General features: G+C 39.4%; 1 protein-coding gene across 1 annotated transcript in view; it reads left to right on the top strand.

Annotated features, from left to right (window-relative positions):
- The window catches only part of ANKRD42 (ankyrin repeat domain 42), a gene marked incomplete at its 5' end in the record, with an annotated part of 73403 nt that overhangs the window by 46389 nt on the left and 199 nt on the right, over positions 1-26815 (top strand). The window contains 2 exons of the mRNA XM_042907122.1: positions 19986-20112; positions 23168-23309. Coding sequence (XP_042763056.1) covers positions 19986-20112; positions 23168-23309 — 269 coding nt within the window. The remainder of the gene's footprint in view (positions 1-19985; positions 20113-23167; positions 23310-26815) is intronic.

Raw genomic sequence — 26815 nt, 5'->3', positions numbered from 1 at the left:
GGACCCAAATCCATGAACCATGAGATCATGACCCGAGCTGAAGTCTGATGCTTAACCTACTGAGCCACCTAGGTGCTCCTTAAAGGAATTTCTTTTTTAAGTTTATTTATTTTGAGAGCATGAGAGTGGGGGAGGGGCAGAGAGAAAGGGAAAGAGAATCCTAAGTAGGCTCTGTACCATCAGCATGGAGCCCAACACGGGGCTTGAACCCATGAACCATGGAGCCTGCTTGGCATATTCTCTCTCTCTCTTTCTCTGTCCCTCCTCCTCTCTCTCTCTCTCTCTCAAAAATAAATAAATTAAAAAAAAAGTGAGTAGAGCTTGGGCACTGAATTCAGACATCAGAATTTCACCACTCTTAGCTGTGTTAATCCTTGCACCTCAGTTTCCTCACCTATAAAAATGAGAATGTTATAATGTCATCCCCACAGAGTTAAAAAGATTAATATACTAGAGAATGGAATGTGCCTAGCCCTTAATAGAAGCTCAGTAAATGTCTGTTCCCTTCCTCTTGATCTGTGGAAAGTATTTTTGGTTTGTTGGGCAGGAAGAACTAGTTAGACCAAAACTACATTCTCTAAGGAAAATTTCTAACTCCTGTCTAGATTTTTAAAAATTAAAAATTAAAAAATTCTAATTGAAGTACAGTGGATGTGTAATATTAAATTAGTTTCAGGTGTACAACATAGTAAGTCAACAATTGTGTATGTTATGAAATGCTCACCATGGTGTGCATTACACTATTATTGACTATATTCCCTCTGCTTTACTTTTCATCCTGGTGACTTATTTACTTTAGAACTGGAACTTTGTGCTTCTTAATCCTAAACACCCATCTTCCCACCCCCCTCCCCTTTGGCCACCACTAGTTCTCTGTATTTATGAGTCTGTTTCTCTCTTTGTTGTTGTTTGTTTGCAGTTTGTGACAATGTGAATATACTTGGAGGGTATTACACTAAGTGAAAATAATCTGGACAGAGAAAGACAAATACCATATGATTTCACTTGTAAGTGGAATCTAAAAAACAAAAGAAATGAACAAAGAAATTAAAAAAATGTTGTTAAGAATTTCCAGGGCATTGTCAGGCAGATCATTACTCTCCAGGGTATGGTGAAAGCCTCTTCCCTGGCAAATGCAAGCAAGTGAAGACCTGAAGATGCTGATATCAGGGGCTCCCAACAAACAGTCCACCTAGGTCACCCTGTAGTAAAGCTCAGAGTTAATGATCCCTTCGAAATTTCAGTAGCTTTATTGAGACATAATTCACATACCATTCAATTTACCAACATCTAAGATATCCAGCTTAATGTTATTTAGTATATTCATAGATTTGTGCAACCATCACTATAGTAAATTTTTAAACATTCCCGTCACACCCAAAAGAAACCCCACATTTGTTAGTAATCGTTCCCCTTTACTCCTGCTTTCTTCTCCCTTCCCCCCAGACCCCATCACTAGGTAACTAGTAATCCATTTTCTGTCTGTATAAATTTGCCTATTCAGGGTATTTCATATGAGTGGAATGATACATATGTGGTCTTTTGAGACTGGCTTCTTACTCTTAGAACAATGTTTTCAAGGTTTATATATCCTGTAACATGGATCAGTACTTCATTACTTTTCATTGCCAAATAGTGTTCTTGTATGGATACACTACATTTTATTATCCGTTCACCAGTTGATGGATGTTAGAGTTGTTTTCATATTTGGGCTATTAAGAATACTGTTGCTGTGAACATTCATGTACATGTTTTTGTGTGTACATATTTTTTCATTTCTCTTGGGTATAAACCTAGGAGTTAGTTGGGACTGCTGAGTCATTTGGTAACGCCATGTTTAACATTCTGAGGAACTTCCAATCTGTTCTCCAAAATGGCTGCATCATTTAACATTCCCATCAACAATGTTTGAGGGTTCCGTTTTCTCTACATCCTAGCCAATACTTGTTATTGTTTGATTGGTTAAGGCTAGTCTATGAGTGTGAAGTGGGATCTCATTATAGTTTCTTTTTTTACATTCTGTAATTGAAGTATAATTAACATACAATGTTTTGTTACTTTCAGGGATACAATATATATACTCGACAATTTTATATATTACTCAGTGCTTACCATGATAAATGTAGTCACCATCTGTAACTGTCAAACATTCTTACAATATCATTGATGATATTCCCTATTATACTTTTCACCTCTGTGACTTACTTATTTTATAATTTGAAGTTTGTACCTCTTGGTCCCCTTTATTTATTTCACCTACACACCCACTCACATACCATCTGGCAAACACCAGTTTGTTCACTGTATTTAAGTATCTGTTTTTGATAGAATCGGGGGGAAGATGGCAGTGTAGGAGGACGCTGGGCTCACCGTGTCCTGCTGATCACTTAGATTCACCCACACCTGCCTAAATAACCCAGAAAACTGCCAGAAGACTAGCAGAACGGATTCTCTGGAGCCAAGCGCAGATGAGAGGCCCACGGAAGAGGGTAGGAAGGGCAGAGAGGTGGTGCGCGCTACACAGACTGGCGGGAGGGGGCAGAGGGGCAACCTGCCGGCAAAGCAGAGCCCCCGAGTCTAGTTTGCAAAAGCGGAGGGGCCGGAAGGAGTGTGTTCAGACAGCAAGCGGGACTTATCATCTGGAAGGTTGTAAGTTAACAGCTCTGCTAGGAGAGCAGGAAGGCTGGAGGACAACGGGAGGGAGAGTTGTTGAGCCCCGGATGACAGAACTCAGCTTGGTGGGGAACAAAGGCACGCGCCAGTGCCATCTCCCTCGCTCATCCCCCGGCCAAAATCCCAAAGGGAACAAGTTCCTGCCAGGGAATTCGCTTGCACCGTGCAAACACCCAACACTGTGCTTCTGCAGATCCATCCCTCCGGCGGCGGATCTGATTCCTTCCCGGTGCTGCAGGGCCCCTCCCGAAGCGGATCTCTGAAGGATAAGCGAGCTGAGCCTGCCCCTCCCGCCCCTGTGCACCTTGCTGATCCACCCCAGCTAATACGCCAGATCCCCAGCACCACAAGCCTGGCAGTGTGCAAGTAGCCCAGATGGGCCACGCCACCCCACAGTGAATCCCGCCCCTGGGAGAGGGGAAGAGAAGGCACACACCAGACTGACTGTGGCCCCAGTGGTGGGCTGGGGTCAGACATCAGGTCTGACTGCGGCCCCGCCCACCAACGCAAGTTATTCAAGACAGCACAGGGGAAGTGTCCTGCAGTTCTGCACCACTCCAGGGACTATCCAAAATGACGAAACGGAAGAATTCCCCTCAAAAGAATTTCCAGGAAATAACAGCTAACCAACTGATCAAAAAGGATGTAAACAATATAACAGAAAGTGAATTTAGAATAATAGTCATAAAATTAATCGCTGGGCTTGAAAACAGTATACAGGACAGCAGAGAATCTCTTGCCACAGAGATCAAGGGACTAAGGAACAGTCACGAGGAGCTGAAAAACGCTTTAAATGAAATGCAAAACAAAATGGAAACCACGACGGCTCGGCTTGAAGAGGCAGAGGAGAGAATAGGTGAACTAGAAGATAAAGTTATGGAGAAAGAGGAAGCTGAAAGAAAGAGAGATAAAAAAATTCAGGAGTATGAGGGGAAAATTAGAGAACTAAGTGATACACTAAAAAGAAATAATATACGCATAATTGGTATCCCAGAGGAGGAAGAGAGAGGGAAAGGTGCTGAAGGGGTACTTGAAGAAATAATAGCTGAGAACTTCCCTGATCTGGGGAAGGAAAAAGGCATTGAAATCCAAGAGGCACAGAGAACTCCCTTCAGACGTAACTTAAATCCATCTGCACGACATATCATAGTGAAACTGGCAAAATACAAGGATAAAGAGAAAATTCTTAAAGCAGCTAGAGATAAACTCCCTAACATATAAAGGGAGACCGATAAGACTAGTGACGGATCTCTCTACTGAAACTTGGCAGGCCAGAAAGGAATGGCAGGAAATCTTCAATGTGATGAACAGAAAAAAATATGCAGCCAAGAATCCTTTATCCAGCAAGTCTGTCATTTAGAATAGAAGGAGAGATAAAGGTCTTCCCAAACAAACAAAAGCTGAAGGAATTCGTCACCACTAAACCAGCCCTACAAGAGATCCTAAGGGGGATCCTGTGAGACAAAGTACCAGAGACATCGCTACAAGCGTGAAACCTACAGACATCACAATGACTCTAAACCCGTATCTTTCTATAATAACACTGAACGTAAATGGACTAAATGCGCCAACCAAAAGACATAGGGTATCAGAATGGATAAAAAAACAAGACCCATCTATTTGCTGTCTACAAGAGACTCATTTTAGACCTGAGGACACTTTCAGATTGAAAATGAGAATGGAGAACTATCTATCATGCTACTGGAAGTCAAAAGAAAGCTGGAGTAGCCATACTTATATCAAACAAACTAGACTTTAAATTAAAGGTTGTAACAAGAGATGAAGAAGGGCATTATATAATAATTACAGGGTCTATCCATCAGGAAGAGCTAACAATTATAAATGTCTATGTGCCGAATACGGGAGCCCCCAAATATATAAAACAATTACTCACAAACATAAGCAACCTTATTGATAAGAATGTGGTAATTGCAGGGGACTTAAACACTCCACTTACAGAAATGGATAGATCATCTAGACACACGGTCAATAAAGAAACAAGGGCCCTGAATGATACATTGGATCAGATGGACTTGACAGATATATTTAGAACTCTGCATCCCAAAGCAACAGAATATACTTTCTTCTCGAGTGCACATGTAACATTCTCCAAGATAGATTGCATACTGGGTCACAAAACAGCCCTTCATAAGTATACAAGAATTGAGATCATACCATGCATACGTTCAGACCACAATGCTATGAAGCTTGAAATCAACCACAGGAAAAAGTCTGGAAAACCTCCAAAAGCATGGAGGTTAAAGAACACCCTACTAAAGAATGAATGGGTCAACCAGGCAATTAGAGAAGAAATTAAAAAATATATGGGAACAAACGAAAATGAAAATACAACAATCCAAACGCTTTGGGATGCAGCGAAGGCAGTCCTGAGAGGAAAATACATTGCAATCCAGGCCTATCTCAAGAAACGAGAAAAATACCAAATGCAAAATCTAACAGCACACCTAAAGGAAATAGAAGCAGAACAGCAAAGCCAGCCTAAAGCCAGCAGAAGAAGAGAAATAATAAAGAGCAGAGCAGAAATAAACAATATAGAATGTAAAAAAACTGTAGAGCAGATCAACAAAACCAAGAGTTGGCTTTTTGAAAAGAAAAAATAAACAAAATTGACAAACCTCTAGCCAGGCTTCTCAAAAAGAAAAGGGAGACGACCCAAATAGATAAAATCATGAATGAAAATGGAATTATTACAACCAATCCCTCAGAAATACAAGCAATTATCAGGGAATACTATGAAAAATTATATGCCAACAAACTGGACAACCTGGAAGAAATGGACAAATTCCTAAACACCCACACTCTTCCAGCACTCAATCAGGAGGAAATAGAAAGCTGGAACAGACCCATACCCAGCGAAGAAATTGAATTGGTTATCAAAAATCTCCCAACAAATAAGAGTCCAGGACCAGATGGCTTCCCAGGGGAGTTCTACCAGACGTTTAAAGCAGAGATAATACCTATCCTTCTCAAGCTATTCCAAAAAATAGAAAGGGAAGGAAAACTTCCAGACTCATTCTATGAAGCCAGTATTACTTTGATTGCTAAACCAGACAGAGACACAGGAAAAAAAGAGAACTACAGGCCAATATCCCTGATGAATATGGATGCAAAAATTCTCAGTAAGATACTAGCAAATCGAATTCAACAGCATGTAAAAAGAATTATTCACCATGATCAAGTGGGGTTCATTCCTGGGATGCAGGGCTGGTTCAACATTTGCAAATCAATCAACGTGATACAATACATTAATAAAAGAAAAGAGAAGAACCATATGATCCTGTCAATCGATGCAGAAAAGGCATTTGACAAAATTCAGCATCGTTTCTTAATAAAAACCCTTGAGACAGTTGGGATAGAAGGAACATACTTAAAGATCATAAAAGCCATTTATGAAAAGCCCACAGCTAACATCATCCTCAATGGGGAAAAACAGAGCTTTTTCCCTGAGATCAGGAACACGACAGGGATGTCCACTCTCATAGCTGTTGTTTAACATAGTGTTGGAAGTTCTAGCATCAGCAATCAGACAACAAAAGGAAATCAAAGGCATCAAAATTGGCAAAGATGAAGTCAAGCTTTCACTTTTTGCAGATGACATGATATTATACATGGAAAATCCGATAGACTCCACCAAAAGTCTGCTAGAACTGATACATGAATTCAGCAAAGTGGCAGAATACAAAATCAATGTACAGAAATCAGTTGCATTCTTATACACTAATAATGAAGCAACAGAAAGACAAATAAAGAAACTGATCCCATTCCCAATTGCACTAAGAAGCATAAAATACCTAGGAATAAATCTAACCAAAGATGTACAAGATCTGTATGCTGAAAACTATAGAAAGCTTATGCAGGTAATTGAAGAAGATATAAAGAAATGGAAAAACATTCCGTGCTCATGGATTGGAAGAATAAATATTGTCAAAATGTCAATACTACCCAAAGCTATCTACACATTCAATGCAGTCCCAATCAAAATTGCACCAGCATTCTTCTCGAAACTAGAACAAGCAATCCTAAAATTCATATGGAACCACACAAGGCCCCGAATAGCCAAAGTAATTTTGAAGAAGACCACCAAAGCAGGAGGCATCACAATCCCAGACTTTAGCCTCTACTACAAAGCTGTAATCATCCAGACAGCATGGTATTGGCACAAAAACAGACACATAGACCAATGGAATAGAATAAAAACCGTAGAACTAGACCCACAAACGTATGGCCAACTAATCTTTGACAAAGCAGGAAAGAATATCCAATGGAAAAAAGACAGCCTCTTTAACAAATGGTGCTGGGAGAACTGGACAGCAACATGCAGAAGGTTGAAACTAGACCACTTTCTCACACCATTCACAAAAATAAACTCAAAATGGATAAAGGACCTGAATGTGAGACAGGAAACCATCAAAACCCTAGAGGAGAAAGCAGGAAAAGACCTCTCTGACCTCAGCAGTAGCAATTTCTTACTTGACACATCCCAAAGGCAAGGGAATTAAAAGCAAAAATGAACTACTGGGACCTTATGAAGACAAAAAGCTTCTGCACAGCAAAGGAAACAATCAACAAAACTAAAAGGCAACCAAAGGAATGGGAAAAGATATTTGCAAATGGCATATCGGACAAAGGGCTAGTATCCAAAATCTATGAAGAGCTCACCAAACTCCACACCTGAAAAACAAATAACCCAGTGAAGAAATGGGCAGAAAACATGAATAGACACTTCTCTAAAGAAGACATCCAGATGGCCAACAGCCATATGAAAAGACGCTCAACGTCGCTCCTCATCAGGGAAATACAAATCAAAACCACACTCAGATATCACCTCACACCAGTCAGAGTGGCCAAAATGAACAAATCAGGAGACTATAGATGCTGGAGAGGATGTGTAGAAACGGGAACCCTCTTGCACTGTTGGTGGCAATGCAAACTGGTGCAGCCACTCTGGAAAACAGTGTGGAGGTTCCTCAAAAAATTAAAAATAGACCTACCCTATGACCCAGCAATAGCACTGCTAGGAATTTACCCAAGGGATACAGGAGTACTGATGCATAGGGGCACTTGTACCCCAATGTTTATAGCAGCACTCTCAACAATAGCCAAATTAATGGAAAGAGCCTAAATGTCCATCAACTGATGACTGGATAAAGAAATTGTGGTTTATATACACAATGGAGTACTATGTGGCAATGAGAAAGAATGAAATATGGCCCTTTGTAGCAGCGTGGATGGAACTGGAGAGTGTGATGCTAAGTGAAATAAGCCATACAGAGAAAGACAGATACCATATGTTTTCACTCTTATATGGATCCTGAGAAACTTAACAGAAACCCATGGGGGAGGGGAAGGAAAAAAAAAAAAAGAGGTTAGAGTGTGAGAGAGCCAAAGCATAAGAGACTCTTAAAAACTGAGAAAAACTGAGGGTTGATGGGGGTTGGGTGATGGTTATTGAGGAGGGCACCTTTTGGGATGAGCACTGGGTGTTGTTTGGAAACCAATTTGACAATAAATTTCATATATTGAAAAAAAATTATGAATGCAAAAAAATGTAAAAAAAAAATCTGTTTTTTTCCCTCTATATTTAAGAATCTGTTTTTGTTCATTTGGTTTTTAGATTTCAAAACTAAGTAAAATCATATGGCATTTGTCTTTCTCTGACTTATTTCACTTAGCATAATACTCTCTAGGTCCATTCATGTCACAAATGGTAAGATCTTACTCCTTTTTATGGCTGAGTAATATCTCATTGTATACGTAAATTATACCTTTATCCATTCATCAGTGGACACTTAGGCTTCCATATCTTGGCTATTTTAAATAAGGCTGCAACATACACAGTGGTGCATATATCTTTTAATTAGTGTTTTTGTTTTCTTTGGGTAAATATCCAGTAGTGGAATTACTAGATTCTATGGTATTTCTATTTTTAATGTTTTGAGGAACCTCCATACTGTTTTCCACAGTGGGTGCACCAATTCACAGTCCCACCAACAGTGCACAAAGGTTCCCTTTTCTCCACATTCTGTCAACACTTGTTATTATTTGTCTTTTAGGTACTAGTCATTTTGACAGGTATGAGCTGATATCTCATTGTGGTTTTGATTTGCATTTCTCTGATGATTATTGATTTTGAGCTTTGCCAACCATTTGTCTTCTCTTGAAAAATGCCTATTCAGATCTTCTGTGTGTTTTTAAATCAGATTTTTAATCAGAGCTTTGTAAGTTCTTTATATAGTTTAGATATTAACCCTTTATTAGATATATCATTTGCAAATATCCTTTTCACTAGGTTGTCTTTTTATTTTGTTTATGGTTTACTTCACTGTGCAGAGGTTTTTATTTTGATGTAGTCATAATAGTTTATCTTTGCTTTTGTTTCCCTTGCCTTAGGAGACCTATCCATAAATATGTTGCTAAGACTGATGTCAAAGAAATTACTATGCTGCATTTTTTTTTTTAGGAGTTTTATGGTTTTATTTAGGTCTTTAATACACTTTGAGTTTTTGTATATGGTATACTAAAGTGGTCCAGTTTCATTCTGTTGCATGTAGCTATCCAGTTTTCCCAACAACATTTATTGAAAAGAATGCCTTTTCCCTTATTGTGTATTCTTTATTTCTTTGTCTTAGATTAATTGACCATAAAAACATGGATTTATTTCTGGGCTTTCTATTCTGTTCTATTGATCTCTGTGTCTATCTTTGTGCCAGTTCTGATTTCTACAGTTTAGTAGTTTATCTTGAAATCTAGGATTCTGATACCTCCAGCTTTGTTCTTGTTTCTCAAGATTGCTTTGGCTACTCAGGATCTTATGTACTTACATACAAATTTTAGGGTTATTTGTTCTAGTTCTGTGAAGAATACTATTTGTGTTTTGATAGGGATTGCTTTGAGTCTGTGGATTGCTATGGGTAGTATGGGTGTGATAGCCAGATTAATTCTTCCGCTCCATGAGCATGGTATGTCTTAACATTTGTTTGTGTCATCTCAATTTCTTTCATCACATAGTTTTCAGTCTTTTACCTCCTCGGTTAAGTTTATTCCTAGATATTTTATTCTTTTTTGGTGCAATTGTAAATGGAATTGTTTTATTAATTTCTCTTGCTGCCACTTTATTGTTAATGTATAGAAATGGAACTGATTTCTGGGCATTAATTTTGTATTCTGCAACTTTATTGCTTTCTTTTTTTTTTGAGAGAGACCAGGAGTGTGCACACATGTGGGTGCCTATACATGTATGCAAGCAGGGAAGGGGTAGAAAGAGGAGAGAGACTCTTAAGCAGGCTCTGTATCCACTGTGGAGCTCAACCCAGGCTGGATCACAGGACTGTGAGATCATGACCTGAGCTCAAATCAAGAGTTGGATGCTTAACCAGCTGAGCCATACAGGCACCCCTGCAACTTTTCTGAATTCATTTATCAATTACAATATTTTTTGATACTCTTTAGGATTTTCTATGTATGGTATCATGTCATCTGTAAGTAGTGACAGTTTAACTTCTCCCTTAATCAATTTGGATGCCTTTAATTATTTTGTTGTCTGATTTCTCTGGCTAGTACTTTGTTGAATTAAAACAGTGAGAATGGACATCCTCATCTTATTCTTGATCCTAGAGGGAAGGCCCTGAGTTTTTCACCATTGGCTGGTGAGCTAGGAGTTAGTCATATATGGCTTTTATTGTATTTAGGCTTGTTCCCTCTATACCTATTTTATTGAGAGTTTTTAAAATCATGAACAGATGTTGAATTTTGTCAAATGCTTTTTCTGCATTTATTGAGATGACCATATGGTTTTTATCCCTTGTTTTGTTGATGTGGTGTGTCATGTTGCTTGATTTGCAAATATTGAACCACCCTTCCATCCCAGAATAAATCCCACTTATCATGGTGAATGATACTTTTAATGTATTGTTCAATGTGGCTTGCTAATATTTTGTTAAGAATTTTTGCATCTATGTTTATCAGAGATGTGGGCCTGTAGTTTTTGTTGTTGTTGTTGGTGGTGGTGGTGGTTGTTTGTTTTTTGCAGTGTTTCTTTTTTGTTTTGGTGTCAGGGTAATGCTGGCTTTGTTGAATGTGCTTGGAAGTTTTTCTTCCCTCTATTTTTGGGAACAGTTGGAGGAGAATAGGCATTAACTCGTATTTAAATGTTTAGTAGATTTTAACTGTGACTCCATCTGGTACTGGCCTTTTGCTTATTGGGAGTTTTTTGATTACCATTTCAGTTTTATTGCTAGTATTTGGTCTGTTCAGATTTTCTGTTTCTTCCTGATTTAGTTTTTTTTTTAATATTTATTTTTATTTTGAGAGAGAGATAGAGATATAGAGATGAGAGAAAAAGAGAGAGAGAGAATGAGCCTAGAAGGGGCTGAGAGAAGGGGAGAGAGAATCCCAAGTAGGCTCCATGCTGTCAGCACAGAGTCCCATGTGGGGCTCGATCTCACCAACCATGAGGTCATGACCTGAGCTGAAATTAAGAGCCGGATCCTTAGCTGACAGAGCCACCCAGGCTGTTTTCTTACTGATTCAGTTTTGAAAGTTCATATGTTTCTATAAATTTATCCATTTTTTCTAGGTACTTTGCTGGCATGTAATTTTTTGTAGTATTCTATTATATTCCTTTATATTCCTGTGGTGTTGGTTACTGTTGCTTCTCCCCTTTCATTTCAAATATTACTTGTGTCCTCTTTTTTTTTTTTTTTTTTTTTTGATGAGTCTGGCTAAAGGTTTATCAATTTTACCTTTTCAGAGAACCAGCTCTTGGTTTCATTAATTTTTTCAATTTTTTTTTTTTTTACTTTCTGTTTCATTTATTTCTTTTTTTTTTTTTTAATTTTTTAAATGTTTATTTATTTTTGACGGAGAGAGAGAGAGTGTGTGTGTGTGCGCATGAGTGGGGAAGGGGCAGAGAGAGAGAGAGGGAGACACAGAATCCAAAGCAGGCTCCAGGCTCTGAGCTGTCAGCACAGAGCCCGACGCGGGGCTCGAACTCCCAGACTGCGAGATCATGACCTGAGCCGAAGGCGGACATTCAACCGACTGAGCCACCCAGGCGCCCCTGTTTCATTTATTTCTGCACCAGTATTTATTATTTCTGTCTGTGTACTAACTTTGGGCTTTGTTCTTTTTCTAGTTCTTTTAGGTACATAGATTTTTTATTTGTTTTTCCTGTTTCTTGAAGTAGACTTGTTTCACCATGAATCTCCTTTTTAGAATTGCTTTTGCTGCATCCCAAAGATTTTTGACTGTTGTGTTTTCATTTTCATTTGTCTCCTTTTTTTTCTTTTTAAATTTCCTCTTTTATTTGTTGACCTGTTCGTAGTTTTGTAACATACTGTTTAGCCTCCATGTGTTTGTGTTTTTTTCCAGTTTTTTTCTTGGGATTTATTTTTAGTTTCATAATGTTATGGTTGAAAAAGATGATGTGATTTCAGTCTTCTTAAATGTATTGAGACTTGTTTTGTGACCTAATATGATCTATCCTGCAAAACATTCCATGTGCACTTGAAAAGAATGTGTATTCTGTTGTTTTTGGAAAGAATGTTTTGTATAAACCTGCTAAGTTCATTTAGCCTCATGTGTCATTGAAAGACAGGTTTCCTTACTGATTTTCATCCTGAATGATCTATCTATCGATGTAAGTGGGGTTTTAAAGTCCTCTACTCTTAGGAGTACCTGGCTGGCTCAGTTGGTAGAGTATCCAACTCTTGATCTCAGGGTCATGAGTTCAAGTCCTATGTTGGGCATGGAGTCTACTTAAAAAAATCCTCTGCTCTTACTGTATTACATCTTTCCCTTATATCTGTTAATATTTACTTTATGTATTTAGCTGCTGAAATGTTGGGTGTCCAGATACTTACATTTATTATATCCTCTTGACCTGTATTGACCTGTGAATTATCACATAATGCCCTTGTTTTTCTCTTGTTATGGTCTTTATTTTTTGAGAGAGAGCAAGAGAGCATGTGCATCAATGGGGGTGGGGCAGAGAGAGAGGGAGAGAGAATCCCAAGCAGGCTCTGCACTGTCAGCACAGAGCCCAACATGGATTTCATCATGTGAACTGTGAGATCATGACCTGGGCCGAAATCAAGAGTTGGACGCTTAACTGACTGAGCCACCAAGAAGGCCCAAGAGTCCGTTTCTTGGTTTGTCACTCTCTCTTTTTACCCCCTTTGCTTGTTTGTTTTTTAAATTACACATATGAGTGAAACCATATGGTATTTGTCTTTCTCTGATTTACTTCACTTAGCAGTATACTCTAGCTCCATTTATGTTGCAGATGGCAAGATTTCATTGATTTCAATGATTAAATAATATTCCATTTGTGTGTGTGTGTGTGTGTGTGTGTATACATACATATACATACTACATCATCTTTATCCATTTATCAGTTGATGGACACTTGGGCTGTTTCCATAATTTTGCTATTGTATGTAATGCTGCTATAAACATAGGATGGCATGTATCCCTTTGAATTAGTATTTTTCTATTCTTTAGGTAAATATCCAGTAGTCTGATTGCTGGATTGTAGGGTAGTTCTGTTTTTAACTTTTTGAGGAATCGCAATACAGTTTTCCACAGTGGCTGTATCAGTGAGCATTCCCACTAACAGTGCACGAGGCCTCACCTTTCTCTATATCCTTGCCATCCTTGTTTCTTGTGTTGTTGAGTTTAGCCATTCTGACAGGTGTGAGGTGATATCTCATTGTAGTTTTGATTTGTACTACCCTGATCAGTTTCATGTGTCTGTTGGCCATCTGTATGTCTTCTTTGGAATGATGTCTATGCATGTCTTCTGCCATTTAAAAAACAAGGTTTATTTATTTATTTTTGAGAGAGAAAGAGAGCAGAAGCCAGGGAGAGGTGGAGAGAGAAGGAGACACAGAATCTGAAGCAGGTTCCAGGCTCTGAGCTGTCAGAACAGAGCCCAGTGAGGGGCTTGAACCTACGAACTATGAGATCATGACCTAAGCCGAAGTCAGACTCTTAACCAACTGAGCAGGCGCCCCTCTTCTGCCCATTTTTTAAATTGGATTATTCATTTTTTGAGTGTTGAGTTTTATAAGTTCTTTATATATTTTAATACTAACCCTTTATCAGATAGATATGTCATCTACAGATATCTTCTCCCATTCTGTAGGTTGCTTTTAGTTTTGTTGATTGTTTCCTTTGCTGTGCAGAAGGTTTTTATCTTGATACGGTCCCCAAAGTTTATTTTTGCTCTGTTAACCTTGCCTCAGGAGACATATTTAGAGGGAGGTTACTATGGCCGACATCAAAGAGTTTACTGCCTGTGTTCTAGGATTTTTATGGTTTCAGGTCTCACATTTAGGTCTTTAATCCATTTTGAATTTATTTTTGTGCATGGTGTTAGAAAGTGGCACAGTTTCATTCTTTTGCCTGTTGCTGTCCAGTTTTCCCAGCACCATTTGTTGAAGAGACATTCTTTTTCTCAGTGGATAGTCTTATTTTGTCAAAGATGAATTGACCGTATAGTGGGTTCATTTCTCAGTTTTCAATTCTGTTCCATTGATCTGTGTGTCTATTATTGTGCCAGTACCATACTGTTTTGATCTCTGTAGCTTTGTAATATAACTTGATGTCCAGAATTATGATACCTCCAGCTTTACTTTTCTTTTTCAAGATTACTTTGGGTATTCAGGGTCTTTTGTGGTTCCATACAAATTTTAGGATTGTTTGTTGTAGTTCTATGAAAAATACTCTTGGCATTTTGATAGAGATCACATTAAATGTGTAGATTGCTTCCGGTAGTACAGACATTTTAACATATTTTAACAATATTCCATGAACATGGAATGTCTTTTATGTCATCTTCAATTTCTTTCATTAATGTTTTGTAGTTTGCAGAGTACAGGTCTTTCATCTCTTTGGTCAGGTTTATTCCTAGGTATCTTATACTTTTTGTGTGCAATTGTAAATGGGATCCTTTCCTTAATTTCTCTTTCTGATGTTTCATTATTGGTGTAAGAGAAATGCCACAGACTTCTGTACGTTGATTTAGTAACCTGTGACTTTACTAACTTGGTGTATCATTTCTAGTAATTTTTTAGTGGAGTTTTTTGGGTTTTCTATATATATAGTATCATGCCATTTGCAAATAGTGAAAGGTTTACTTATTTATTACCAAGTTAGATGCCATTTCTTTTTTTATTATTTTATTTTTAGGGTGTACTTATGAATTTATTCAGAATTCAGCACTTATAGACAAAGATAAATGAAAACTAATAATAGAATAACTAGTACTCTATAGCAATACTATCCAGGGTAGTAGTCACTAGACACGTGTGACCATATTGAATAACGCACATAAGGAACATTTTTACATCATCATGAAAAGGTTTTTTTGGACAACACTGCTATACAAATAATAGATGATAAAATGAGACTTTCAAATATCCATAAACCAGAATGGAAAGATTGGTGGAGAAGCAATATTTGAGCAAGTGATTCTGAGCCTTTTGTTATCCTCAGTCTTTTTTTTTTTTTAAGTTTATTTATTTTGAGAGAGTACAAGCAGGGGAGAGGCAGAGAGAGAAGGAAAAAAGAGAGAATCCCTAGTAGGCTCTACACTGTCAGCACAGAGCTCGATGTGGGGCTCAAACGCAGTAACTGCAAGATCATGACCTGAACTGAAATCAAGAGTTAGATGCTTAACCAACTGAGCCACCCAGGTGCCCCTAAATGCTTTTTAGGTTTTGTTGTTGTTGTCTGATTGCTGTGCCTAGGCTTCCAGTACTATATTGAATAAAGGTGGTGAGAGTGGACATTCCTGCCTTGTTTTTGACTTTAGAGGAAAAGCTCTCAGTTTTTCCCCATTTAGGATGATATTAGCTGTGGGTTTTTCATATATGGCCTTTATTATGTAGAGATATGTTCTCACTAAACGTACTTTGTTGAAAGTTTTTATCATGAATCGATGTTGTATTTTGTCAATGGTTTTTTCTGCATCAAAATGATCTTATGGTTCTTATCCTTTCTTTTATTAATCTATCACACTAATTGATTGTGAATATTGAACCACCTGTGTAACCCAGGAATAAATCCCATGGATTCAGTTTGCTAGTATTTTGTTGAGGTTTTCTATATCTGTGTTCATCAGAGGTATTGGCCTGTAGTTATCTTTTTTTTGTGGTGTCTTTATCTGGTTTTGGTATCAGGCTAATGCTGGCCTCATAGAATGAACTGAGAAGTTTTCTTTCCTCTTCTGTTTTTTTGAATAGTTCGAGAAGAATAGGCATTAACTCTTCTTTAAATGTTTGGTAGAATTTGCCTCCGAAGCCATCTGGGTCCTGGACTTCGTTTTTTGGGAGTTTTTTGATTACTGATTCAACTTCTTTGCTATCAATCTGTCCAAATTATCTATTTCTTCCTGTTTCAGTTTTGATAATGTATTTATTTCTTGGAATTTATTCATTTCTTATAGGTTGTCCAGTTTGTTGGCATATAGTTTTTCATAGTATTCTCCTATAATTGTTTGTATTTCTGTGGTGTTGGTTGTTATTTTTTTCCTCTCTCATTTGTGATTTTGTTACTTTCTTTCTCTTTTTGCTAAGTCTGGCTAGAGGTTTATCAATTAATTTTTTAAAGAAACAGCTGGTTTTATTGATCTTTTCTATTGTTTTTTTTTTTTTTTTTAGTTTCTATATCATTTATTTCTGTTTTGATTCTTATTTCTTCCTTCTGGTGGCTTAAGGCATCATTTGTTGTTCTTTTTCTAGCTCCTTTAGGTATAAGTTTAGGTTGTTCATTTGAGATTTTTCTTGCTTCTTGAGGTAGACTTGTATTGCTATACTCCTCCCTCTTAGAACTGCTTTTGCTACATCCCAAAGATTTTGGATCATTGTGTTTTATTTTCATTTGTATCCATGCATTTTTTATTTATTCTTTGATGTCCTCATTGACTCATTCATTGTTTAGTAGCATGCTGTTTAGACTTTGGCTGGCTGACTGGAACTTTGGCTGAATGGAGGTCCTGGAGCACTCTGTGCTGGGGCTCTTCTGGTGTCATGGGCAGAGCAGAGGTTGGTGTAGGTGGGGGCATTCTTAGGGCTGTGCATGCAGAGAGCACCCTGGCTGGACAGCTGAAGCTGAAGTGAATATGGCTCAGGGCTCTGTGCATTGAAGGCACCTTGGCAGGATAGCTAGAGCTGAAATGGGTACAAATCAGAGTGTCCCAAAGTGCTTAATTCAGAGGGTTCCCTGCTGATTGGCTAGAGCTGGGGTAGTTGCAGGCCGGGGGTTCCTTCTGCTATGCTGGGGATGCTCTGGCAAGTTATCTGGAGCCAATATGGTATGGACCTCAATGTTGCATGGCACTTTGAGCCTGTGTCACCTTGGCAAGATGGCTGGAACTATTGTGAGTGCAGACCAGAGGGTCCTAGTGTGCACCTCACTGAGGCCTGCCTTGGTGGGACTGATGGGGCTATTGTGGGCTAGGGGCCCCAGGATTACTGAGGGGATAGGCTGGCTATGGACATCAGACCCTGCATCTATCTGTGCTATCAGGGTAGAGTGGGAACATGAACTGTGCACCTCGCCAGCCTTTCTGATTCAGAGAGAGTTCCAACAGTTCCCCTGTTGTTTGGCAGGGTTCTAATGGTGGTTCCTTTATATTCTAGTTGCCCCTTTAAACTCTGGCTTTTTTTTTCTGGGCCTCTGGGCAGATGAATCTGCTCATGGTCCCTTCCTACTGTAGTTTACAACATCGGGAGTGGGAATTCCCTTCATTGCCATGTCTCTGTTTCTCTTGCTGTTTGTTTTCTATGTGGTCTCTCCATCTTTTGTTGTGCAGAAGCTGTTCAGTAGCCCTCACTTCTTATTCAGGAGCAACTGCTCTATAAATAGGTATAGATTTGATATGTCTGTTGGACTGAAATCTTGCAGAAGCTTTTAATTTTGATAAAGTTCAATTTATCTACTTTTTATTTTCTTGTTTGTACTGAAATTTTTGGTGATTCTTTTGGGAAGTAGCATGAACTTAGAGCCTCAGAGAATGAGTAGTTGATTTGTAGACTTTCAATTTACTTCTAAAATTATTTGAGTAAGAGATATTTGTAAGGGGATCATTGTCAGTGAATCACAACATTTTGAAAAGATGTTTTAGGACAGACCAAGAATGTGACTAGAACCATTTCCTACTGTGGTGTGTTTGATACAAATGCAGTCTTAAACTCTTGCCGTACAGTGAAGCTCACTGGTACCTAGCTGGGGTGCTTGTAGCTAGTGAAGTTATGAAACCATGGGCTTTTTTCTCATCCTTATTTAATTTTATTCCAGAACAAAACCTGAAGGACAAGACGACCTCTTCTTGGGACACTGCATTTTGCCAGAGCACCTGTAGGGGACTGATTGGATTTCTTGACATAGACAATTCCTGGGACTGAGCCTCAATTTAGAGCATTCTTTAGGAAATTATATTTAGGACTATGGCATCATAGAACCCTATACCCATTTGAAGTTTGGCTTTTGACTCAACATTGCTGTCACATGTCATCCAGCATCCACTGAGTCACCTTCAGTGACAAGACACTCATTGTTTTCCAGGGATCCCATTTTCATCTGACAGCATTCTTGTGAGGATTAAAATGTGTAAGGAACTTAATGTAATGTCTTGCACATCACAGGCACTCCAGAAATACATAATAGCTCTTACTGTTTTTGTTGACAAGTTTCTCCTTTGTTGAGTTAAAAATCTCTCTTCCTGGAGCTAATCTCATTTAATCCTAGCTCTTAACTCTAATGACCCCATAGAACAGCTCTTTTAAAATATAGCCTTTGGATATTAAAGAATTATTATATGAGCTAAATAGCCACAGTTCTTTTGATCTTCTTTAACCTCTCTTTTCTTAAATTCTACTTGTTGCTGCTGGTTATCGTGGTTCCCAAACCTGTCTGCCAATCAACATTGTCTGAGGGGCTTAGTACCAGTACCTGAAGTTGTAAGTCTGGTATGAGACACAAACACATACCTTTTTAAAGTGACCCTGATTCTGACGTATGTAGCTTGGAACCTGCAGCTCTATAACCTATTGAGAGAGAAATCCGTGTGTTAAGTGTTAGGGAGAAGAGGCTGTGACTTGCTAACCTGGTCCCATAAAGCAGGGTTTTTCAACTTCTGCACTATTGATCTTTTGGGCCAGATGCTTATTTGTTGAGGGAGATTTTCCTGTGCATTTTAAGATTTTAGTTTCATCCCACACCTCTAGCTGCCAACAGTCTGTTACTTTCCAAGTATGACGAGCAAAAATGGCCTTTGGAGGAGACAATCACCCAAGGTTAAGAACCACTGCCACAAGGATAGAAAACTCAGTTTGGGGGGCATGTGAGTGGCTCAGTTGGTTATGTGTCCAACTTCGGCTCAGGTCATGGTCTCGCGGTTTGTGAGTTGGAGTCCCGCTTCCAGCTCTGTGCTGACAGCAGAGAGCCTGGAGCCTGCTTCAGATTCTGTGTCTCCCTCTCTCTCTGCCCCTCCCCTGCTCACACTGTCTTTCTCTCTCTCTCTCTTAAAAATAAACATTAGAAAAAAAAATTTAAAAAAAAGTTTTGGTAGTTGGATAATAGCTAAAAGCAGCTTTCAAAACTTCCTTCCCTCAGTATTCTCTTGCTTAAATAGATATTACAAGTGACTAATGATAAAATTAGGGGGCTGGGGCTCTTGGGTGGCTCCGTCTGTTAAATGCCTGACTCTTGATTTCAGCTCAGGTCATGATCTCACGTTTCATGGGATTGAAACCCACATGAGGCTCCTTGCTGACAGTGTGGACCCTGCTTAGGATTCTCTCTCTCCCTCTCTCTCTCTCTGTCCCTCCCCTGCGCTTGTGTGCTCTCTCTCTCTCAAAATAAAGAAATAAACTTAAAAAAAAATTGGGGGGCTGGGTTAGATCTGGTTTATTTTAAATCAAGCATATTTCAGTTTTTCTAATTTTCTTACATATAGTAGATTGTGCATGGTCTTGAAATACACCACTAATCCTAAGAAACCACGGTGTTTTTTAAGCCTTCCTGTTTGTAGTATTAATAACCATAGCAATTTGATACATCCTCCCATAGCAAGAAAAGGATCCTCCATTCAGGTATTTCACTGCTTGTTCACCCTAATCTTCTGTTACTGATATTTATCCTCTATGTATATGCCATCTTCCCCTCACCCCTTTCCGCAGAGCGTTGAGGGACTGGCTCTCAAAGAAGCATGTTTCAGGACCAGCATCCTGTGAACACATGAGCTGTTATCTGTCTAAACAAGGTTCCTATTCAACTTTGTCTTGCAGTGAGAGCTTATAAGAAAATTGTTGAATTGAGACACATGCTGGAAATTGCTGAGAGCAACTATAAACACTTGGGAGGGATAACAGAAGAAGATCTAAAGCAGAAGAAAGAACAGCTTGAGTCAGAAAAGTAATGTCCTCCAAACTATTATGGTTTGCTTTTAGTTACCTTTCTAAATGCTGTGTAAGGGTTTGTTGACAACCTGTTTTTCCATCCTCACCAAAGGGTGTAAGGTTCCAGCCAGTTTTTCTCTTAAACCCCCAGATGGAGAAGATGTTAAGATGATTTTTGGTTGTGGTAAAATACACATAACATGGAATGTATCATCTTAACCATTTCTAAGGGTACAATTCAGGGGTGTTAAGTACTTTCACAGTTTTGCACAACCGATCTCCTGAACTCTTTTCATCTTATAAAACTGAAACTCTATTTTTTTGAGACCACACCTACTTTGAGCTTATCAACCAACAGTCTCTACCTGTTCCTGTCAAATTGGACTGATTACTTGAAAATCTGAGACCCGGTCCTGGGCTCCCCAACTGTCCTGCCCAATCAGAGAATGTGGTCGTGTCCAGGGGCAGTGAGGGGTTCCATAGCTGCCCTCACCTGTCACTGCCTGCACCCTGAATCGCCTTGCTGCACATTTGGTGTTGCTGGAAGAGAGGGTGCCTCGTGCTCACTTCCTCCACCAGGCGGGGAACAAGGGGAGACAGGACAAGGGATTCTGGCCTAATCAAAACATGGGTCTGTAAAGAGCAGCCCACATGGACTCTGCTTTCCCTTTTCTTTGCTTGAGTCCCTCACACTCTTAGGACCTGTTTCCTTTTCCTCCACCCTCTTCTCAATGTAGCCTCAGGTACTTGGGAATTTAAACGAGTCAAAGCCATAAGCCAAAATACCCTCTTAGTGGGATTTTAGACACTAGGAAGCTGTGGCAGACCAAAACAAAACAAAACAAAAAGAAGAATTGCTTTTTAATTAGAGGTCTTTTTGGTATCTCAGGTGTTCACTGCCTCTACATTGATTAAAGTGTTTTGAGGTGTAGAATATTTTTAGTATTGGCCTTTGCTTAAGAGCCTGGCTGAAAACCCTTGTGGTCTGGAAAAGTTCTTCACACTGGAGCATTTTTTTTCCCTAGATAATGAGCTTTAAACTTTGGTTTTCTTTGCTTTCCTTCTAAGGTAGATTAGTACTTCTATGGCTGCTTGTATGACTTCTGAGCACTACTGTGTGCTGAGCACTAGATAAGCTTCTTAGATACGTTATCTCATGCAGCCTTCATGGGGCCAGGAGCTATTGTCTTACTACGTGTATGGGAAACCAAGACTTAATATAGAGGTTAAGTGAGTCTCATGAAGTCACAAAGGCAGGAGAAAGGATGGGAAGTGGAGCCAGGATTTGAGCCTGAGTCTATTTGACTCCAAACCTGTTATCTGAGATGATTATGATTTTTAACAGTCCTTCATGGGACTTTTAATGCTAATATTCACATTTCACTGTGAAATGGTTATCCTGTTGATATGATTTTGAACAGATTCTCCCCCAAAGATTGCTTTAGTCTTTGTGCCAAGTGTAGCTTCATGTCAGCTGAGACTTCAGTGTCTTCTGAGTGAGCTTTAATTCTTCTGTAGCATTTGTTCACCACTTTGTGTTGAGTACATCTTAAGACATTTATTCTTTAGGTACAAACCCGTGCTTTTAGGTCTAATTGGAAAGAAACACTGGACAAGTATTGGTTTGAGGGACGTCCTTTTGATTTTGTTGTTATCGCTTAGTTAGATCAGAGTCACAATACAGCAAAGCACCAGTGGTGTTACTCTGTCCTGGGAATGAATTTCCCTTCTTGTTTGCTGAATCTTGTTTGCTGAATCAGTTGACATTCTTCTTCCCTATTCCCAGTCTCAACCCCGCTCACTTCCATGAGAGAGCTACTACTGATGCTCTTAGATCGCCCTCACAGGAACCTGACATCCCACCCAGCCTGCTTCGGAAATTCTGTTCCCCCCCACTATCCAGCAACAAGGCAGAAAAATATCCTGGTTCAAGTGTCATCATCTCTTGTCTGGATTTATTTTAACATCTCCCTGATGCATTTCCAGCTTCCTGTCCCTGCCCCCTGATTCTATGTCCCCAAACCCTGAAATCTTTTTCAACACAGCATCCAGAGTAATCATGTTAAAATCTGGGTCCAGTAAATCTCACATACTGTTGACTGAAGGAAGTCAAGCACACAAAAGTATGTAATATGCAATTTCATTTATAAGCATAGGCAAAACTAATCTAACATGATAGACATTCAGAATGTGGTTGCATATGAGAAATGAAGATCACTTGGGAAGGACACGAGGGAACTTTCTGAGGCAATGAAAATAGTCTGTATCTTGGCAGTTGTGGTGATTACAAGGTTTACACATTAATCAAAACTCCTTGAATTGTTCAGTTAATATTTGTATTTTACTCAAATTGTAGATCATCAAAAAAATACGAAAGCAAAACAAAAGTCTAAGCTCATGCTGTTTCTCTGCCCAGACCCTCCAATGGCTTTCCCACTTCATTCAGGGTGAAAGCCTAGATTCTTGCTGTGACCTAGAAGGCCCTGCTTATTCTGGCTCTCTTTTGCCTCTGTGACCTACTAGTCTTCCTTTTATACTTTACTCCAGCCACATTGGCTTCTGGTTTTCTTCCAGTTCGCCAGGCATACTTCTGCCTTAGGGCCTTTGCACATGCTATTCCCTGTGGAATGCTCTTCCCCCAGATGTCTATGTCGTTACCTCTCTCATTTCCTTTAGGATTTTTTTAGAAGCCCCCTTCTCAGGAAGGCCTTCCCTGGCCACTGTGTCTGAAGTATTAATCCCCTCCTCGGCGACATTTTATATTACTCTTTCTTGCTTAAATTTTTTCTCCCTTGGCATTTATCACCTTTCCCCATACCATATTATTTACTTGTTTCTTTACTGTCTTCTTCCATAGCTAAGATAAGCCTGAGGAAGGCAGATTTGGCCTGTTTCATTCCCCAGTGTCTAGATCAGTGCTGGCTCATACTAGACTCTCCGTACCTATTTGTTGAATAAATTATTTCTTTGTTTTATTTGCCTTAAATACAATGCATGTATGCTTTTCGCTATTGCCAAAAATAATTGGTAGCTCATATTGGAGACTGACTGAAAACAACTTTTTTTGATAGGACAATCAAGGAGCTGCAGGGCCAGCTGGAGTATGAACGGCTACGCAGAGAAAAATTAGAAGGTCAGCTGGATGAGTATCGCGCAGAGGTGGATCAACTCAGGAAGACACTGGAAAAGATTCAGGTCTCCAGCTTTGCTGTGGTTGGTGTCCTTCTTAACACATTTATCTCTCTCAAGAAGTGGTATATAAGAGTAGCTAAGAGTCTAAGCTAGGGTTTGAATCTTGGTCATAACCCTTTTTAGTTTGGACAAGTCATTTAACCTCTCTGTGCCTTATTTTTAAGCCATAGTTAATAATTTGTACTTGGTAAAGTGTTGTAAAGATTAAAGGAGTTATGTGTATAACAGTATAAAACTTTATATGTACACACACATACTTACATATACATATATACTGGCTAGTATAGCATCCTCAGAAGTGTGCAGTGTCATTGTTTGTGACACATGAGGAAAAAATGTATTTTTTAATATTTATTTAGAGGGCTTCAGCAGGGGAGGGGCAGAGAGAGAGGGAGTCACAGAACCCGAAGCAGGCTCCAGGTTCTGAGCTGTCAGCACAGAGCCCAATGCAGAGCTCAAACTCATGAACTGTGAGATCATGACCTGAGCTGAAGCCGGAGGCTTAACCGACTGAGCCACCCAGGTGCCCTGAGGAAAAATATTTTTTTATAAGCAGAGTAATAATAATTCTCAGACAGCTGGAATCTGTATACTTTAACATTCTAAATAGCCAGAATAATGATTCCATGTAAGAAAGCTTCAGCTCCTCAAAAGAAATTGTTAGTATATGTGCTGCCGATGCGAGCAGTTGGATGCAAGAGCAGCTGGAAGAGTAGAAAGGAGCCACCGTGGGAGTGGTCATAGCATCCCTTTGTTCAGATTGCAGAGTAGTAAAAACTAACATCTGTAACGCTTCACCTTCACAAAGTTCTTTCATGTGTTAGTATATGTCATTTGATCTGCCCTCATTTAATGTGAGGAAACCGAGGCTCAGAGACTTTAAGTGACTTGTCTAAATTCACACAGCTAGTAATGGTGAGATCAGTAGTCAGTCTCTACTTTTTGATCCCATAGTTTTAGCTCTGCTTATAATTCTCGGCTAGAATTATGAATTTGGAATTCAAAATATAGCTCTAAAATCTAGAAAAATGCTTTAGAGTGACAAATAAAAAGGACAAATGTGTAGGAAGAAGCTGAAAAGAAATGGATATAAGAGTCAAATACAAAGAACAAATACAGAAAAGCAGGTATAGAAAATAGAGTGAAAGTGACAGCAGGTGACCCACAGTGGTGCTCATATCACGGCCCTCTGGTCTCAGAGCAGAGCAGGCAGAATGCAAACTGGGGAGACTCTGTGACCCTCACTCTCTCTTGTGAACGAAGACAGCTTGATGTAGCCCTTGTGGAAGCTCATGTGACACAGGGTAGTGATTCAGGTGCATTTCGTGTTTTCTTTCCCATAGGGAAATGTTTTCTTTGGTCATCGTGGGTGAGTTAATTCTCAACTCTGATTTGTAAGAACTTCCTGGCTCCTTTTTATTTTGTACAAACTTATCATTAGTCTCTTTAATAACCACTTTTAAAATATTAACACATGTGCTTGTTATAAAATGTTAAAAGCAGGGCAGTCGTTCCTTCCCATACCAAGTCCAACTCTCCAGAGGAAGCTACTGGTAATGGTTTGGTGTATCTCGTGTCAACAGCATTCTATTCATCTACAAACATGTGTGTGTATTTCTCTGCATGCATGCATTCACACACTTTCTCTCAGTTTTGGTATCTTACCAGCCCTTACTTTTCCAAGAGACAGAATTAATTATAACCCATTCTCTTCATTTTTGCAGTGCTTACCTTGCACCACTCCTAGCCACTGTGGGAAGCTTTTGTGTAGAGAGGCCAGCCTGTGCGGTCACTGGGTATTGGCCGGGGACCTGAGGACACACACCTTTCATAAACTACCCCCTACAGTCTGAATCCTGATGTGCTGTCTCAACCTGCGGCAGGAGATCCGCCGCCTCCGTCTCCTGGCAGCACCAGATCCTACATCTTTTGGAGATTACCCAAGCCTCACCATCTTTGAGTCATTCCAAATCGATTTGTCTACCTGGAAAATTTTTATTTTTTAGTAGCTATTTAAAATATTACTTTCTTACCCCAGAACATCTGTTCTCAGGGTTGGGCTCGATTCCACATGCTACCACACATCCCCCCTAAAGCTCTGCTCTCTACCAACCATGTGGTTTTCAGGAGAGCCGACTCAAGGTCACTGTACTCCGGGCCCACCGTCTTTTGCAGTCCTACTTTAGGTTAATCGATTTTTCATAAATGAGCAAATGTCACCAACCTTTTTTGGCAGCTGCAGTCCTGCCACTGCTTCTTTTCTGCAAAAGCTTCTGAGTCTTCAGTTCATCTTTGAAATGGTGATAACACCGGTCTCACAAAGTTGTATTGATGTTAAATGAAAGACTAAGTGGCAATACTGAGGTATTTTCTATCTCGTAGTATTCATAGGACTACATTCACGCTTTTTCATATCCTTTTCTTTTTCCTTCCTTTCTTTTCATTTTCCATGTTCAAGCTGCATAAACATTGTCGGTATATAAATAAATGTGTGGAGCCCTATACTTGAGAGTAGGAAGAATTAGTTTATTTGGGAGTCTAAATACATAACGTATAAATAAAATGAACTTTCTGTTCAGTGCTCGTTTATACAGATTTAAGAAATTTTGACCAAATCTCCTGCCACCTTCTGGTCAGGACCTATGATTGCATTCAGCTGTGCCTTGAAGACTTTTCTCTGCAACAGTCTGTAATAGTATAATTTTTATCCAGGAAAAATTTCTCAGGGTAGTTTCTTAGGATCGTCTGACATCTGTAATGTACTTAAATAGTTTTTGATAATAGTAACAACAGCAGCAATTGGTTTTGATAATAGTGACCATATTTATAGTGCAAAGGTGTGGGCAGGAACACCTGGTGGAATCCTAACCCCAGCCACGAGCTCTTCCCATGGACATGTATGTGCCTTGTGTGGTTCTTGGAGCCCTGCATTCAGCTCTGTCCTGGACAGCTGGGTGCAGAGCATTTTTGACTGAGAGAATTACTCATGGATGAGTAGCATCTGCTGAGTGAGTGTCACCTTATTTCTAGCTCTCTCTTGCTCCTTGTGGCATTAAGTGGATCTTCTGTGCTAGGTCCTGAGAATACCATGATGGATGAGAAATATTTGGAAACAGTGGTGGCAGGCAGAGTGAAGAGTGAGACAAGGGCAGTAGAAGGATGTTGTATGAACACAGAGGAAGGAATGGAGTGGATGTGGAATGAAGGAATGGAAGGAACTAGATGTGGTTCCTAGTACTACCGGGCTTGCAAAGAATCCAGGCGATGACATTCTAACACTGTGTGTGTGTCATTTAGCAGTATATTGAGAAGTGACAGGCTAAGAAAAAAAGCAGAAATAGGGCTGTTCTCTTTTGGGGATGTATCAGGCAGAGCCAGCACTGGTTGGTTTCTCTAGGTGTCTCCTACCTAGTCCATGAATCAGCATAGTATGATGGACTGATACTTCAGATTTGAGAATTTATTTATACAAAAGCCTAAATTTTAACCCAGAGTTGAAAATAACAGTATGGCTAAATTTCTTCTTT

The sequence above is a fragment of the Panthera leo genome, chromosome D1 (genome assembly GCF_018350215.1).
Source record: "Panthera leo isolate Ple1 chromosome D1, P.leo_Ple1_pat1.1, whole genome shotgun sequence".
Lineage (NCBI taxonomy): Eukaryota > Metazoa > Chordata > Mammalia > Carnivora > Felidae > Panthera > Panthera leo.
Note: the sequence above shows the minus strand (reverse complement) of the source record. Positions and strands in the feature narration are given on the sequence as shown.